Source organism: Eumetopias jubatus, unplaced genomic scaffold, assembly GCF_037043125.1.
Source record: "Eumetopias jubatus isolate StellerSeaLion01/CBP00866 unplaced genomic scaffold, mEumJub1_p1.0 scaffold_4, whole genome shotgun sequence".
NCBI classification, from domain to species: Eukaryota; Metazoa; Chordata; class Mammalia; order Carnivora; family Otariidae; genus Eumetopias; species Eumetopias jubatus.
The window spans coordinates 104,900,022-104,916,084 of NW_028274810.1; the positions used below are offsets into that span (position 1 = coordinate 104,900,022).

General features: G+C 63.1%; 2 protein-coding genes across 3 annotated transcripts; one reads left to right on the forward strand and one right to left on the reverse strand.

Annotated features, from left to right (window-relative positions):
• Positions 1-816: 816 nt before the first annotated feature.
• LRRC47 (leucine rich repeat containing 47) lies at positions 817-10,526 on the forward strand. Its single transcript, XM_028108302.2, has 7 exons — positions 817-1,464; positions 6,146-6,604; positions 6,741-6,857; positions 7,454-7,569; positions 8,128-8,230; positions 8,530-8,619; positions 8,748-10,526. The coding sequence occupies exons 1-7, from the start codon at positions 832-834 to the stop codon at positions 8,994-8,996; spliced, it is 1,767 nt and encodes a 588-aa protein (XP_027964103.1). The 5' UTR covers positions 817-831; the 3' UTR covers positions 8,997-10,526.
• A 2,398-nt stretch (positions 10,527-12,924) lies between these two features.
• On the reverse strand, positions 12,925-15,700 carry SMIM1 (small integral membrane protein 1 (Vel blood group)). 2 transcript variants are annotated; one of them, XM_028108575.2, is made up of 4 exons: positions 15,627-15,700; positions 15,232-15,368; positions 13,436-13,555; positions 12,925-13,163 (listed from the first exon to the last, which is right to left on the reverse strand). In XM_028108575.2, the coding sequence occupies exons 3-4, from the start codon at positions 13,543-13,545 to the stop codon at positions 13,037-13,039; spliced, it is 237 nt and encodes a 78-aa protein (XP_027964376.1). In that variant the 5' UTR covers positions 13,546-13,555; positions 15,232-15,368; positions 15,627-15,700; the 3' UTR covers positions 12,925-13,036. The 2 variants fall into 2 exon arrangements, with proteins under 2 accessions (XP_027964376.1, XP_027964377.1); XM_028108576.2 differs by having other exon boundaries at positions 15,232-15,361; positions 15,627-15,689.
• Positions 15,701-16,063: the final 363 nt, after the last annotated feature.

A 16,063-nucleotide genomic window follows, 5' to 3' on the forward strand; every position in this document is an offset into this window, starting at 1 on the left:
TAATTATTTTTAAAAGAGGGAGAGAGTGTGTGAGCAGGGAGGGGCAGAGGAAGAAGAAGAGAGAATCTCAAGTAGACTCCATGCCCAGCGCAGAGGACACAGGGCTCAATCTCAAGGTCGAGAGATCATGACCTGAGCCAAAATGAAGAGTCAGCCGCTTAACCGATGGACCAAGCCACCCAGGCGCCCCTGGACTGCTCAGGGTCAGACCCGGGTGGGGGGGGGGGGCCATCACGGCTCAGGGCCCTATCTGGGGTTGGGGGGGGCATCACTGCGTGGGCATGGGCCAGGACCTGGAGGGGGGCGGGGGGAAGGCGATCACTGCTCAGGGTCGACCCGGGTGGGGGGGGGGCCATCACGGCTCAGGGCCCTATCTGGGGTTGGGGGGGGCATCACTGCGTGGGCATGGGCCAGGACCTGGAGGGGGGCGGGGGGAAGGCGATCACTGCTCAGGGTCGACCCGGGTGGGGGGGGGGGCCATCGCTGCTCAGGGTCGGACCCGGGTGGGGCGGGGTGGGGCTTCACTGCTCAGGGTCGCGTCCGGGTTAGGGGCGCCATCACTGCGTGGGCCCAGACCCGCGGGTGGGGGAGGCCGCCACTGCTCAGGGTCGGGCAGGGTGGGGGTGGGGTGCGGCGACCCGGTCGTCTGTGGGCCCCGGCCCCCGAGCAGCCCCAAACGCCCGCAGAGGCCCTTCCCTCCACGAAACACCTCCCCGCCGCTCTTCTCCCGGAGGCGCCCGGGGCTCGCGCAGTCCCCGCGACCTCGCCCCTTCCGGCCCCGGCCGGAAGTGACGCGTCGTGCCCCGGAAGCGCCCCTGGAGCGGCGGCGCGATGGCGGCGGCGGCGGCGGCGGCAGCGGCTCCCGCGCCCGAGGCCTGGCCCGAGCTGGAGCTGGCCGAGCGCGAGCGGCGGCGCGAGCTGCTGCTGACGGGGCCCGGGCTGGAGCAGCGGGTGCGCGCGGCGGGCGGGCGGCTGCCGCCGCGGCTCTTCACGCTGCCGCTGCTGCACTACCTGGAGGTGAGCGGCTGCGGGAGCCTGCGCGAGCCGGGCCCGGGCCTGGCGCAGGGCCTCCCGCAGCTGCACAGCCTCGTGCTGCGGCGCAACGCGCTGGGGCCCGGCCTGAGCCCCGAGCTCGGCCCGCTGCCCGCGCTGCGCGTGCTCGACCTGTCGGGCAACGCGCTGGAGGCACTGCCGCCGGGCCAGGGCCTGGGCCCCGCTGAGCCGCCGGGCCTCCCGCAGCTGCAGAGCCTCAACCTCAGCGGCAACCGGCTGCGCGAGCTGCCCGCCGACCTGGCGCGCTGCGCCCCGCGCCTGCAGACCCTCAACCTCACGGGCAACCGCCTGGACTCCTTCCCCGCCGAGCTCTTCCGTCCCGGCGCGCTGCCGCTGCTCAGCGAGCTGGCGGCCGCCGACAACTGCCTCCGGGAGCTCAGCCCCGACATCGCGCACCTGGCCTCGCTCAAGGTCAGCGGGGACCTGCGGGGCGGGCCGGGGCCCTGGAGGCGTGGCGGGGAGGGAGCTGCGCTCGGAGCCGGGCCGCCCTCCCGTGCCGGGGCCTCCAGCCTCGCGGGCCTGGCTCCACTGGCGCTGCGTTCTGCGACCCGTTGTTGCGTCGTTGTTAGCAAGCTCGGCCCCCGTCTCCGGTCGGGCGCAGGTCAGCAGCAGGGCCCCCTAAGTGTCTCTAGCTCCAAACACTTGTGATTTTGTGAGCGTGGTGGGGAGGCGGCCCCCAGGCAAGGCTCGGGTGTGAAGTAACAGGCATTCCCGTAGTGCGGTGCGCTGTGATTTCATGTAAGGTGTTTCCCTCAACCCTGACGACTGCCTTCCAAGGGAAGAGGTTGTTACTCCTGTTTAACAGATGCCGGAAGGGGTTGCTCACAGTCGACAACAAATACTTTGGGTTTTCCTCTAGACTCCGTTGTCCAGGAGCTGCTTGCTTACTCCTCCCCAGGCCCCAGCATAATGCTGGGCGGGACAGGTGCCCCTTAAGCCTGCTGAGTAGGAGTGGGGAGGATGGAAATTTCCCGGCCACTCCCAAATCCAGTCTAGAGGCTCCTGTCCAGCACTGCCTCCTCTGTGTCTTTTGTCTTTCCATTTCATCTTTAAAAAGGCAGATCTGTATTTCTTCTTATTCCTACTTTTCATCCTTTTAATGCAGACTTTCTTAAGCGGTAAAATGTGTCTACATTGGTTCAACTGGTTTATTTCAGCAGAAGTTACTCTTAAGATATTGTCAACTGATCTGACAAATATGTTATGTCTGTGTACAGATCTAAATGCGTGTGCGTACGCGTGTATGGATGTGTGTGTACGTGTGTGTTTGTAGTTAAGAGAAAGGGGTGCCACGTGCTTGCTGGCATTTGCAGCGTGAGGCTGTGGGGGTGACTCCCGGGGCACTGTGGTCATCCAGGGCTGGAGGCTTCGCTTTGTGGCTGAGGTGTGACAGATCACGTACAACCCCGTTTACTCCATCTTCCCGTCTGTCAGATCTCTCGGTTTTCCGGAACGTTGGTGTACGAGATACGCCGCTGAGTACAGGTCGTGTGAGTGCAAAATCACTTGTTCTGCTTCTCTTCAGATCCAGAATGTCTTCCCGGTGGTTAGGTTTGTTTTGAGTGTTCTGTACTACGTGTGTGGCACCCACCAGTGATGTCCGTGGCCTTCGTGTGTCCTGACACTGTCGTTCAGGGGATGTCTCCTCTGCCGACCCTCCGCGCCCCCACTAGGCTTCCATCGATCTCTTCCACGTGAAGGGGCCTGTCCCTGTCGTGGAGGGTGTGGCGCCAGAGCTAGCTGGAATCTCTTTTGGATTTCGATGTCCTCTGGGGGCCTTTCTAAGATGATGCCCCCGTGCACCGTGCCACTAGAACCATACGAAGCAGCGTTGCTGCACACACTGGGGTTGTGCGAACAGACACCCCTGCAGCTGCTGTGGGAAGGCAGCTGGGGTGCAGGAAACTGAGCTCGGAGGCAGAAGTGTGGGCTCCCTCAGCGTCTCGTGGCCGTGCCGCTGGTTCCTGCACCGGGTCCTTGCCCGTGGGAGACTTGCGGGGACGGCCACCGTGCCACGAACGGGGAGGACCCCAGGACCGACCAAAGCCTTGTGCGGGAACAGCGACAGTCGTTTTACGTACTGACCGGCCCCCTCCCAGGGTGGCACAGAGCCACTGTGCTTGCTCGGTCCCGAGTTCAGCTGGCGGCGAGCGCAGGGCTGGGCTCAGCGGGAGCGCTGTGCTGGCTGCTACTTCCCGGGACATCCGGGCGCCGCTCTCTGCCCAGCAGCCTAGTGCACTTGTTCGTGGCAGCCCAAGGCTCCTGAGAGCACAACTGCAAGAGGCGTAGGCTTGGAGCTGGCACCTGGCACTCCCGCCGCGCCCGGCAGATGGGACGAGTGAAGCCCCGCCCACGTTCCTGGGGAGACTTCACGCAGGAGGTGAATTCCTGGGGCGCACGGCTCCTTAGGAGCCATTGGAGTAGCCGCACACAGGCCTCTGCCTGTCCCTCCCCTCACTTCCAGAGTGCTCCCTCCCCCAGGGAGCTGCCCCAGGTGGTGGCCCCAGGCCTGGCTGCCGTGAAGGCCCGACCTTCGTCCCCACCCTGGCAGCCGGTGACAAGGAAGTCCTAGAGATGGCCGAGTACTGTCTGTGCCAGACTTCACCAGCTGGTTAGCAGCCTGTACTGAGCCCAGTTCTGTTGCCGTCCTGCTGTCAGGCTTCACAGAGAAGTTGAACTTGGATTGTGAAACCTCTGTCCAGCACCCAGACACACTGAAGTTTAGAAGCCCTTCCTCCGCCTTTATCTTCCCGATGGGCTGCTTGGTGCCTGGGTGGGGTTTGGGTCCCCTCCGGCGGGCGTGCCCGCTGGAACGAAGACGGCTCCTAGCGCCCCTCTGGAGGTGGCGTGTTAGTCTCGGGGTCTCACAGCCAGGGATTTAGCACCCCTTCCCCAGCATACGGCTGGCCCTGCAGCGGTGATGTTCCCAGAGGCGCTCGGCGGCCCAGGCCCAGTGCCATCTGTGTGACCTGCAGGAAGGGGGTAAATGGGGGTCTTCGTGTGTCGCCTCCAGGCACATTTTGGGGCGCCGGTCCATGTGCAGTTAATTCTACTCTGTGTTTTGTACCCTTTGGGGGTTGGGACGCACAATCTGAACTCGGCTTCCTGGTCAGAGACCTGCCCTCCTGCAGGAGTTGAAGTCCGCACTGACGTTCCCTGTCACCTCAGGGCTCCTCCTGAGGCTCCCTTGTTCCTTTGGTGTCCTTTTCTAGGCGTGAAACCCCACTGAGTCTGCTGCACTTACCTGCTGGTGTCCACATTTCTACAGGGCCCCCAACTTCCAGAACCCCGATCTGCCGCCTCCCCCTCCCCGTCCACATTCTCATGGGGCCCAGCCCAGGGCCTGAGCTGCCCTCTGGGCCCTGACCGCTGCCCCTGCTTACTGTTCTGAGATGTCCATGATTTGCTCGTTGTTAGCCGTGAAGGAAGCCCCCTGACCCGGGACCCTCACACCGTTGGCACTGTGGTGGGGGCGGCAGCCAGGGAGGTGCAGCCCCCCAGTCTGCCTTCCTCGCCGCTTCCTCCTCTGCTGTCAGCACATGGCGTCCACCTGGCCGGCCTCCTGCAGCAGTGACAGTGACCCCGACGGAGTCCTCCAGCTGGCCTGAGCCCTTCAGACAGTGTGGCGGACCCCAAAGCTGGTGTGTGCTACCCCAAACCTGACCTCAGAACACCAGCCCCTCGCAGCCACTCACAAGCTCCGATGGTGGGGCTGATTCAGTTCCCCTCCCCCACCCTTCCCAGTCCTGCTCGAGTGAGGAGAAAGGCCTGGTGAGGCACAGAGTGACCACAGCTGTAGGAAATCGTGTTGCCCACAGCCCCTTGGGGCCACTTGGTCCCCCCAAGGTGACTGACGGCCAAGTCTGGCTTATGTGCTTCCTTCCTCTCGTGTCCCCGGTCCTGAGTGCAAGCTGGAAGCCGGTTCCAGCTGCTCGCTGTCTCCTGAGCCCTGACAGAGGCTTCGCAGCGGCACCAGGTGCTCGCCCGGCTGTGAGTTTGTGTGCTGGCTCTCGGGCTTCAGCAGCCTCAGGATTGCCTCATTCGCGGCCGGGGTCTGACTCGTCCCCACTACCAGCCAAGCAGGCGGCATCTTCTGGATCATCAGCCCCTGCTCCCCTTTGAGCTCGTGACAAAATCCCTCACCAGTCTTGTTGGGGCCTGTTTATGTCCCAGTCAGGCCCAGGACTGGTGCTGGCCTAGCCCACCCAGGACCAGGTGTGTGTGTGTGTGTGTGTGTGTGTGTGTGTGTGTGTGTGTGTGTGTGTGTGTGTGTGTGTGTGTGTGTGTGTGTGTGTGTGTGTGTGTGTGTGTGTGTGTACGTACGTGTACAGCGCGGGGGAGGGTGGCTGCCCTCTCACCACAGCTACAGGAGGGGAAGCAGAGGACCTACCCCAGACCCACCTACTAGAAGTAGGCTCCGTCGGTGTCCCTCCTGCCCAGCCCAGCTCTGGCGGGATGACCCCGCAAGGTGGCTGTTCTGATGGTTTCCATGCCGTCAGCGATGCTGATGCCAGGCGTGCGTGTTTGCCAAAGCCCAGTCATTAATAGTGATGGCAGGTTCTTCTGCATGGGCCGTAGCGTTTCACGAGCCTCCTTATGGCACAGACAGCAGCAGCCCTGTAGCCTCCTGGGTCAGGATGGGGGCCGAGAACCCAGGCCAGCGTCAGAGCCGGTTCGCCATTCTGCACACAGGTGGAGTCGAGCGTGCTGCATCGTCTTGCTGGGGGCTTTGCATTTCCATATGAAGAGGAATGCTTGTTACTCATGCTGTGTTTTCTTTTTAACTCCTTTAGTTAAAAAATGTGAGCATCATTTTGTGGGGAACCTGTTTCTCATCTCAAGTACTTACAACCACAAGTTCTCGTTCTGTGCTCTTTTCTCTGTCACCTTCATCCATTGGGATAGTTGTCACCACAAGGAACCTTGCAGGGAGCAGGAAGCATTTCGTGGGGGTTGTTGGCAGCCATCACATGGGCTGTGTGGCCGCGGTAGCAGGTGTCAGTCTGGGTACAGAGCGGGGGACAGGCCGTGTGGGGTGGGGCAGCGCTCGGGGAGGCAGTGTGTGATGGCAGGCCCTCCATCTCCTTCCCAGATGCTGGACCTCTCCAATAACCAGCTCAGCGAGGTCCCAGCAGAGCTGGCCGACTGCCCCAAGCTCAAGGAGGTCAACTTCCGGGGGAACAAGCTGACGGACCGCCGGCTGGAGAAAATGGTGCACGGCTGCCAGACCAAGTCCATCCTGGAGTACCTGCGCAGCGGAGGCCGGGGTGGCGGGCGGTGCAGGGCCAAGGCGGACGGCCCGGAGAAGGAAGAGGCCCGCAGGAGACGGCGCGAGAGACGGAGGAGGGAGAGTGGCGAGGGGGAGGGGGAGGGGGTGGACAGCGCCAGCAGACTGCTGCTCCGCATCCTGCACGTGTCTGAGAACCCCGCCCCGCTGACTGTGCACGTCAGCCCCGTGGTCAGGGACGTCCGGCCGTTCATCGTGGGGGCCGTTGTGAGAGGCATGGACCTGCAGGCTGGGAACGCGCTCAGACGGTTCCTCACCTCCCAGGTGGGTGCATGCGGCCCAGGAAGGGCAGGGGCAGGGCGGGTGTGCAGAGGCGCAGGGCGCAGGGAGGGCAGGCAGAGGGGCAGGGTGGGCAGCGCGGGGCGCTCGGGCACTGAGCTCGGCGGGTCTCACGTTGCAGACGAAGCTTCACGAGGACATGTGTGAGAAGAGGACGGCAGCCACCATCGCGACCCACGACCTCCGGGCCGTGCGCGGGCCCCTGCTCTACACCGCCCGCCCACCACACGATCTCAAGGTGCCAGCACGTGCCCCTCCCCGTTGGCACCTGTTTTGCGTTTCCGTGAGGCGCGTGCTCGTGACGGCGTGCCTGCGCTCCAAGGCAGCATCTGACGCTGCCCCCGGCGAGTACCTCGAGTCACACACAGGCCGCGTTTGCGGTTCATTGGAAAGTACACTCTTCAGAGGAGGGAGTTATTTCAAAGTGGTTTCCTTCATTTGCTCAGCTTTCACCAAACACGGGTTTATGTACTGACTACAGAACCCCTCATTTGGGTTGACTTGAGTGAGCTTGGTTTGTCTGTTACGCCCTGGGGTGCGGCAGGGTCCCCGCGGGCAGTCCGGGAGCCCAGCCTCAGGCCTGGGAGACGCCATGGCGTGTGGCGGGTTGAAGGTTAAGCCCAGCTTCGGGAGTGCCGGCGTGTGTGGCAGGTCCCTGAGGGGCCCTAGCGGCCCCACGTGCTCATGCCACCATCACAGGGAGAATGGAGGGGAGAGCCGAGAGGGGACACTGTGCCGACGGCCACATGAGCAGGGGACTGGCAGCGTGTGGTGGCCGCGGCTGTGAGGAGAGCTTGTTCCATCCGAGCTCACCACCAGGTGTTCACCCCACAGATCGTGCCCTTGGGGCGCAGAGAAGTTAAAGCCAAGGACCTGGTGCGGCAGTTACAGCTGGAGGCCGAGGAGCATAGGAAGCAGAAGAAGAGGCAGAACGTGTCGGGCCTGCACAGGTCAGTGGCGAGCCTCCCCTCGGGGCGCTGCACCCACCCTGCAGGGCACACCTCCGGCCTCCACTTCACTCAAAGGCTGCCATAACTTGAGACTGTCCCTTACAGATGTTAACATCTCCCAAACTTCGTTCCCTGTGCTGTCAGGGACTCTCGTGTGGGGTTAAAGGAACCATGTCAGACAGGCCTCTTCTCTCGGAGCAGGGGCTTAGACGCTGCTTTGGGGAGAACAGGCTTTCTTAAGTGCACAGGCCCATCGTCGGGAGGGACGGGGGTCCTGCCCACAGCACGTGCACAGGGACGGGGGAGGGCAGTGCAGTCACCCTGATGACAGCAAAGCCATCAGGCCTACAGCGTTTTGTGCACATCACCAGCGCCTCGGGTGGGGTATGGGTGGCCTGCTATGCGAGGCCCACGTGAGGACAGGCTTTAGCACGTCTTCCTCCCAAGCTCGTAGGTGCCTGGTCTCACACTGATTAGTCTCAAGAGCTTGCATTTGTCCAGTGTGACCCGTAGGTGTGCGTTCCCATAGTTATGCCACCTCCGCGTTTTTCCCTGCAGATATCTGCACTTACTGGACGGGAAGGAGACTTACCCCTGCCTCGTGGATGCGGATGGCGACGTGATTTCTTTCCCACCGATAACCAATGGCGAGAAGACGAAGGTAGGGCATGGCCCGTGCGTGTTCGTGTGTCTGGGCCTGCTCTGTCGTGATGGCCCGTCCCCACACCAGACCGTGCAGGCCCCATGCTGTGCTGCCCACAGAGGCCCCCAGTCTCCAGAGCTCGTGTCCCTCTCAGCGCGGTGCTGCACCAGGCGTCACCATGTGTGCGTTCCCGCCTCTGCCTCTGTTTGGAAAGGGGACGGTCCCAGTTTGCTTGGCACCATTTTTTATAAGTTTTTCCTCAGACTTGTCTCTGGTAACTGTATTCTTCCCTAAAACCCCACTGATTTCTTTTTAAGATTAAGAAAACAACTTCTGATCTGTTTTTGGAAGTAACAAGTGCTGCGAGTCTGCAGACCTGTAAAGAGATCATGGACGCCCTCGTGCTGGTGAGTCCACGCTCTCACCCGGTTGGCACTCTGGCCACAGGGATGGACGGCACGCCCTCCGTCTTCCTGCCGTCCCTCGCACGCACAGCTGCCCTGGTTTTCTCTAAAAGGGTATTTTTCCTTTGCAGAAAATGGCAGAAATCAACAAGTACACGCTAGAAAATAAAGAGGACGGATCACTTTCAGATCCCGAAGCCGACGCGGCCTCTGGACAGCCTCCGGGTCCCAGCGGGAGCCCAGGTGCCACAAATGCTGGGAGCGCCTCACTGGTGGTGGAGCAGGTCCGGGTGCTTGACGAGGACGGGCACCTGAAGGTGGTGTACCCCTCTAAGACAGACCTGGGCCTCGCCGCTCCCCACGTGACCGTGATCCGCTGAGCCCTGGCCGCCGCGTGCCCACCAGCGCCGCCACGCGGTCCTCAGCTGCACCTGTTGTGCTGACGTTAAGTTATTCCTTACGTTCTCACCCTGGTGGTTTTTAAGATCCACGCCTCTGTTCGGTTGTCTGGACGGTTCCGTCCTGTCGCAGTGACGCCACATTGCCACGGACTTGAATCGTTTTGCCTTTCCAGCACCAAACTGTTTTACTAAAGCTTTTTACGAAATTACTCAAATATCAGAATTAAGTGTTCGAAACATTCTGAGATCATGTGAACACAGCAAACACCTTTATTCAGGGGAAAAAAGACTCAGAGGTTTGGACATTCAGCTCTACGCTGGGAAGCTAGACGACGTGCGCTTCAGTGAACTGCACCACCATTGTTTTTCTACAACACAGCAGCTTTTAAACCCGCACCGTGCCGGCGGCGCAGCCTCAAGATACGGAGTGACGTCCCGTCCCTGGCTTGCGCCAGGTCGTCATCTTTTTATGAAAAAAATATTTTTTAGGTGACCTTAGAATTGGCAGAAGCATTTTTTTCTTCCTGTTGCGGTTGGATGCATTAGGGGTAGCGCGACAGAGTCCCCTCGTGCGCCCCCGAGAGAGGAACAGACATCAGAACGCACAGCTCCGGGCTCGCACGCAGTTCCCTGTTGCGGAATTGGCTTCCGCGGACCGGCCGGGACGTTCCGTTGTCAGCCCGCTAGAGGACAGACACGGGGACGGCCGCGGAAGGTGAACTTTGAAGCCATCAACCAGAGCGCAGCCAGGCGTGAACAGTTCTTCAGCATTTTGTGTCTTAGGTTATTTCCAGTTTTGAGTGTCTTGGGCCCTAGACCGTGAGTCTGCATTTGTTTCTGTGCGCAGGTACCCCTCCCTGGCCACGGGGTAGGTGGCGTTTACTGACCTCCCTGCTTCATGGTCTGGGAGGGTTACGAGACACTCAACTGGCTTTTGGTATTTAGTGACCCCGTCGGTGTCACATTCTGTGACCCGCAAGAGACAGTTTGTGTGTTCTGCTGACTTGGGGAGCGTTTGCAAGAGGCTCAGTGAACCCATGCATTTAGCCATCAAAACCAGACATGGGGTTGGGGGGCAGCTCACGAAGGCACGTGGTTCTCCCAGAGCTCGGCCAGCCCGCTTTGTAGGACCCAGCACAGCTCTCTGGGCACCTCCTGGCCTTCCCTTCGGTCCCTGGGCTGAAGGAGGTGGGCCAGATGGTGGCTTTTCCTCGTTTTGTTAGCCCCAAACCTACCGAGCATCCGTGCCGGTGGCTCTGGCTTGTCATGTCATGAGCCCTGGGCACTCAGGGTGGCGACTGCTGTGGGTGGCCTGGCTGGCATGGGTCTGTGGCCAGGGGGGGAGGGGGCACGTCCTGTCAGCTGTGACCTCACTGCCGGCCCATGGCCTTTCTGACGCAGCTCAGCCCCGTGTGAGGTATGCAGATGTGTTTGACTTACCACCAGAAGCCAGACGTCCTTCCTCTTTGCCGGTCCAGCCCACTAATAAACATTTAATATCTGTGTTTCTCCCCAGTGAATGCTTTCTTGGCAGTATTTCGGGGTAGTGACTTTGGGGAAACAGAGGACCTGAAACCCCCCTTCCCAGCCCAGATCTTGCCAGCAAAACACAAGAGGGGCTTGATCACAGGCTCTGCCCAGAGAGGCTGCTGGGCCCTCCAGGCCTGGAGCGGGAGGTGGACCCCCTCCCAGGGCACCTGCCCCCCCGCAGGTCTCACTCCTGGGTCTTACATGGGAGGGGAGACTGCCTGGCAACTCAGCAGGGTGCTGTCACCTGTCCCTGGCCAGGGCCTGGGGGGCCACATCTGGTGGAGGCAGCTCACAAGGAGGTGATACGTGGCCCAAGGGCCTCTGCCTGCAGTCTCCCCACACAGAGGCCTGGCCGCTGGTGCAGCCCACAGAAGGAGACACGCACGTCCTCCAGGGAGTGGGCTGGCGCACCCTGCTCTTCGTCCTGCGACTTGCTGGGCCTCGGGGCGCACAGAGCGTGAAGGCCAGATCCAGATGGCTTTTGTCATCTGTTGTTACCCATGGGGTTCCCCCCAACCCAGGGAGGTGTTTGTGAGGACCCGCGGGGATCACTGGGCAGTGCTGGGCTGAGCTGGGGAGGCTCTGAGGACACCGCCCCCAGGCGGGTTCCCCGTAGTGCCCCTTGTGCGTGGACCAGACCCGCTTGCTGCCCCACCTGCTCTGTCCTCCCTCCTCAACGTGCTCCAGCCTCGGCCCCCAGCCCCTCCCGTCTCACTGGTCCATCAGCAGACTCGGTGCATCCTGCCCAGGGGCTGCTCAGACAGTGGGACCCCGAAGCCCACAAGGCGTTCTGGAAGTCAGGGAGACCAGGATGGCCTCAGGGACGACTGGTGGGTGGGCAGCCGCCAGGGGCCCTCCTCTTTTCTGTCCAGCACCCTGGCCTGGCTCTTGGCAGAGGCTGCACCCAGTCTTGGGGAGACCCAGCCCCTGCACCTCAGGAACTACCAACGTCCTAGAGCCCATGCAACCCAGCTGTGCCCCCCCACCAGTGCCCACCCTGTGGTGGCTCCAGCAGGGGCACCAGGGTAAGGCTGGCCAGATGCGGGTCGGCTGGCACGCCTCCCTCAAGTGTGGCTGAACAGGGCTGGGAGCGGGGTCTTCTTGGAGACGGGTGCTGAGGCCCGGAGACTAGGGCTGGCTGGACCAGACCTCTGCCCCTTAACCAGCATCCCTTGTCCCCACCCCACAGCAGACCCCCATCACTACCTGGAGACCCCAGCGCAGGCCAGGCCCGCCAGGCACCGCGCCCTCCTTGCGGGCAGAGCCAGGGACCCCCTGGGTGGTGCAGCCGTCCCTAACAGGCAAGCCAGTCTCGCGGGGTCTCTGCCCTTCCCTGCCAGCTTGGCCTCTGACATGCGGGTTTGCCACGTGCCCTCCGGTCTCGGGCTCCACGAGGACACTGACTGTCCCTCATCTCCCGCCTCAGTCCTCCAGGAAGCAGCGTCTGCTAAGGTGTTTCTGGCAAGGCTCTATGGGGCCTGAGACGTGAGCCCGTAGTCAGTAGGTGGGGGTGGACACGGGGCCCCGGAGGGCACTTCCTGGGAACAAGGCAGGGGCACCGGACTGAACTTCTGAGCCGAGAGGCCTTGTCCGCGGCCGGTCAGGTGAGGCAGGAACAGGCCCCGCCAGCGGCCAGTCCTCGGGCCTGCCCCCGGGGGCTCACGGCCCACAAGACCGGCCCAGCCAGGCAAAGACACATTCCAAGGCCCAGAGCCAAGTGGGAGGGAGGACAGGCCCTTCCCACAAGCTTCCCACTGTTGTCCAAGTGCCCTCCAGCTGGCCTCACACCAGGCAGGCACCTAGGCTCCTGCAAGAGGCCCTCACCCATCCTTCATTCAACAGACTTTAATGGCTGCATTGGCACCCCGGCTCCCACAGGGCAGGGTGGGGGAAGCGCCCTCCCACTGGATCTGCTCCCTCGGGGGGAACGGCCAGTTCACTGCAGGGAAGACTGGGCGGTGGGTCCCAGACAAGGGCTGAGGCCTCTCTCCCCACCCTGGGGGGGTGGCAGAGGGACACACACGGCCCCCTCAGAGCCATCCACGCAAAGCAGGAGTCAGAGGGCCCAGAGAGGGCAGGGGCCTATTCAGGGCCCCACGGCCCCACAAGTTCCCCTCAGGAAGGACCCCTCCCTGGGGCTGCCGGGCCTGGGCGCTCTGCAGGGGCTCTGGAGGCGTGTCCTGCAGTCCCAGCTCAAGCTGGCCCTAGTCTCCTGGCCATTAGTGTCTTGGGCTGGCCGCCTGCGCCAGGCACGGGCACCTGTGTCCCTGTTCGCCTGTGTGCCCATGTGCTGGCCAGTGACCTCGGCACCCTGGGGTCTGTGTGTCGGGGGTGGGGGCATGTCTGCGCAGAGAGAAAAGCCTTCTGTACACGAGGATCATGTATATGGGGTTCAGTGTATACAAAGGGGGTTCTGGCGTACAGGGTGTCCACCCGAGCCCATGTCCCCACGCACGGCGGCCAGCCCCGAGCGGGTGTGCTGGGCAGCCTTATTTGCACTTGTGTACGTAGTAACCAGTGAGATAGCCGAGGATGAAGACAGCCCAGAAGAGGGCCACTCCGCCCAGCACCTTCATGGCGATGCCCAGCCTGCCCGAGCACAGCTTCCGGGAGATCCTAGGGAGAGAAGCGCCCCCACATGAGCCCCTGAGTCGACCGGGGGGCTAGGCCGGAAGGGAGCGGGCCCTGGGGCAGGTGGACCCCGAAGGAGGGTGGTCTGTATGGACTGCTGACTGGGGAGACAGGAGGGAGCCCAGCGAGGGAAGCCGCACACGGAGGTGCAGGGCCCCGGGTGGCTGGGACTGTTGGGGCTGCGGTGGGGGGGCCTGCAGCGTGGAAGCCGCCAGGAGGGGACGAGGAGGTGGAGGGCTCCTCCTGCGGGCCCTCACCTCTCCCAGCTCCAGGCCTCCTCTGTGCTGGGCCCAGCCACCACGTGGACTTCGTCGCGGCTGCGGTCATCCCACCTGCTGTACTGGACGCCGCTCTCCTGGGGCTGCATGCTGCGGGGGCTACGGCAAGAGGGGCAGAAGGTGGGCTGAGGCGCTCACGGGCGGGGAGACCGAGGCAGGCGTGCAGGGCCCTGACTCCCTGTAAAGCATGGTCCCGGTGACGGCAGTGGCTGGGGCTCCGTGTGGAGCTGCGTTTAAGGCCAGGGTCCGCCTGGGGGTAGGGGCGGGGGTGGGGGGACACGACGGTGGGCTGGCTCCTTCCCCCGAATCTTCTCACCTGGCTTACCAGGGGACCGGGATGCCAAGTGGTCCAGCCACTTGCCCAGGGTCACATGGGAGGAGGCCAAGCAGGAATTCTAACCCAGGGAGGCTGCAAACCCTTCCCTCAGGAATGCGAGAGGCTGTCTCCACCCAGCCCAGTCCCGGGCGCAGGGGAAGGAGAGGGCCTCTGGCAGAGCCGAGGCCACCCTGGAGGACAGCACAGGATACCGTGGGTCCTTGACCTGATAACTGCCTTCCTTCCCTCCCCATTCCTGGCAGATAAGGCCCCGGAGCGTCTCCGGAGGCTGGGAAGGCAGGGGATGGGGCGGCGGCTGGTACGGCCTGTCTGGCAGGTCGGGAGAGGCCTGGAGCGCCAGAGCAGCACCCCAGCGTGTCCAGTGTCCTCCGGCCTGTCCGACTCGCAGCCCCTCGCCCCCGACACTGCCTGTGGGAGAAGCCAGAGCCCGGGGGGCACCTGGGCCTGCTGGGAGTCCAGAGCTGGAGAGGCAGGGGCCTCTCTTCTAGGGATCCCCTCCCACAGAATCCTGGAGACAGGCTTAAAGGCACAGTGGGCCACTGAACGGCAAGAGGCCAACCCAGAAACTCCTGCGACCTGGAAGTTCTTAAACTCCTGACATGCCTCCGTGTCGTCCCTTTCCCCAACCCCAGCCCAGCGGGGAGGGAGGAAGGGAGCTTGTCTCCCAGCCCCAAGGCCTGCCTGTCAGGTGGGAGCACCTGCTTTGCCACAGCCACTCAGATCAGGGGCCGTTCTCAGGCCCGAGGGACGCCAAGTGTCTGCAGAGTGTGGGCTGTGCCTTCCCAGGTGTGCCTGGGAAAGGGGCTCTGGACCGACTCTGCTAGCTGTCTACCTAACGTCCACCCCCTGTCCACCCTGGAGCAGAGTCCCATTCTGTGCCAGGCAGCAATGTGCCACCCCAAATGACAGCCAGGGAATAAGACAAACTTAATACCCTGGCCCCTGGTCCCCCAGGTCAGCCGGATGAGGGCAAAGTGCTGGGGTGTAACAGAGCTGGGGAGTTCTTGCTTTCACCAAGGAAATAGCAGCCACTTCTTTCTTCCTGCCCAGGCGTGATGGCCGGAGCGGCAGCAGCCACCTTGCAGCCCAGATACCCATCCAACACCAGCCCTCATCCTGTGGACTCTCCAAATCCACACCAATTACCCGCCCTTGGGCTTCTTGGTGAGAAGAGTCAACCCCCACCTGTTCAAGCCTGAGTTCCTGGCGTGGGCAGCAGAAAGCATTTCTAACTGATGGAGACTAGACTGGCTCTCCAGTCATCTCAGTTGGACAAAGCCACTAGAAGTTGGTGGGGTGCCTAGAGCTGAGATCCTGCAGGCCTCAATCTCCAACCCCCACCTGGAGACACCCGCCAAGCTGGGGACCCTCTGGGCGTACTACCGCATACCTTAGACCCTTTTGCCCCCAAAGCACCTCCGAGGAGCCCACAACTTACAAAGGGAGAGTCCTGGCGTGGGGCCCGGACTCCGGCGCCCAGAAAGGTGGTCAGGTGGTCTCTGCCCGGCCAGTGGATCTCGCCCGCCTCCTCCCGGGCCGCAGGTCAAGGTCCGAGGTGCAGCCGATGCCTGCAACCTCAAAAAAAAAAACAAAAAAAAAAACAAAACAGAACATAAAGAAAAGGTGAAGAAGAGCGGCCCTTCGAGGAGCGGGAAGGGGGTTGGGAGCGCTGGGGGGTGTCCAGCGACAGCAGGAGCCGGGCGGACATTTCCCGCACGTGGCCGCCCGGCCTGGGGTCGCTCGGCCGATCAGCGCTCCCCCCGCCGCCCACCCCGCAGCTCCAGGACTCCCGGGCGGCCGCTCGCAGGGCACGGAGGCCGCGGCCAGGCCCACCTCCTCCGTCCGCCTGCACGAGGAAGCTGCCCCCGACGCGCGTCCCACCAGCGCCTCCGCCTCCTGCCCTCCGCGCCGCGCAGACGTGTCCTGGCCGGGAGGGGCGGGGCCTCGGGGGGGGCGGGGCGGCCTGGGGGCGGGGCAGGGGGCGAAGCCCGCACGGGGGCGCCGACCCCAGGCCCCAGGTGTTCCGGACGCGGCCGCCGGAGGGCGTGCGTGCTGCAGGGAAAAAGGCTTTAGGGGCCGCGGGGGAGAGAGAGGGCTGCCGGGGAGAGGGGGCAACATGGGAGAGGGGGCCGCAGGGTCACGGGGTCGGTAGAGGAGAGGGGGGCCCCCTAGGCTAGGGTCTGCAGGGGAGAGGGCCTGCCCGGGCGACAGGGCCCTCAGGGGTCCCGGGGGGAGGGGGCGCGGGTCCACCCCCAGACCGTGCAGGTGCG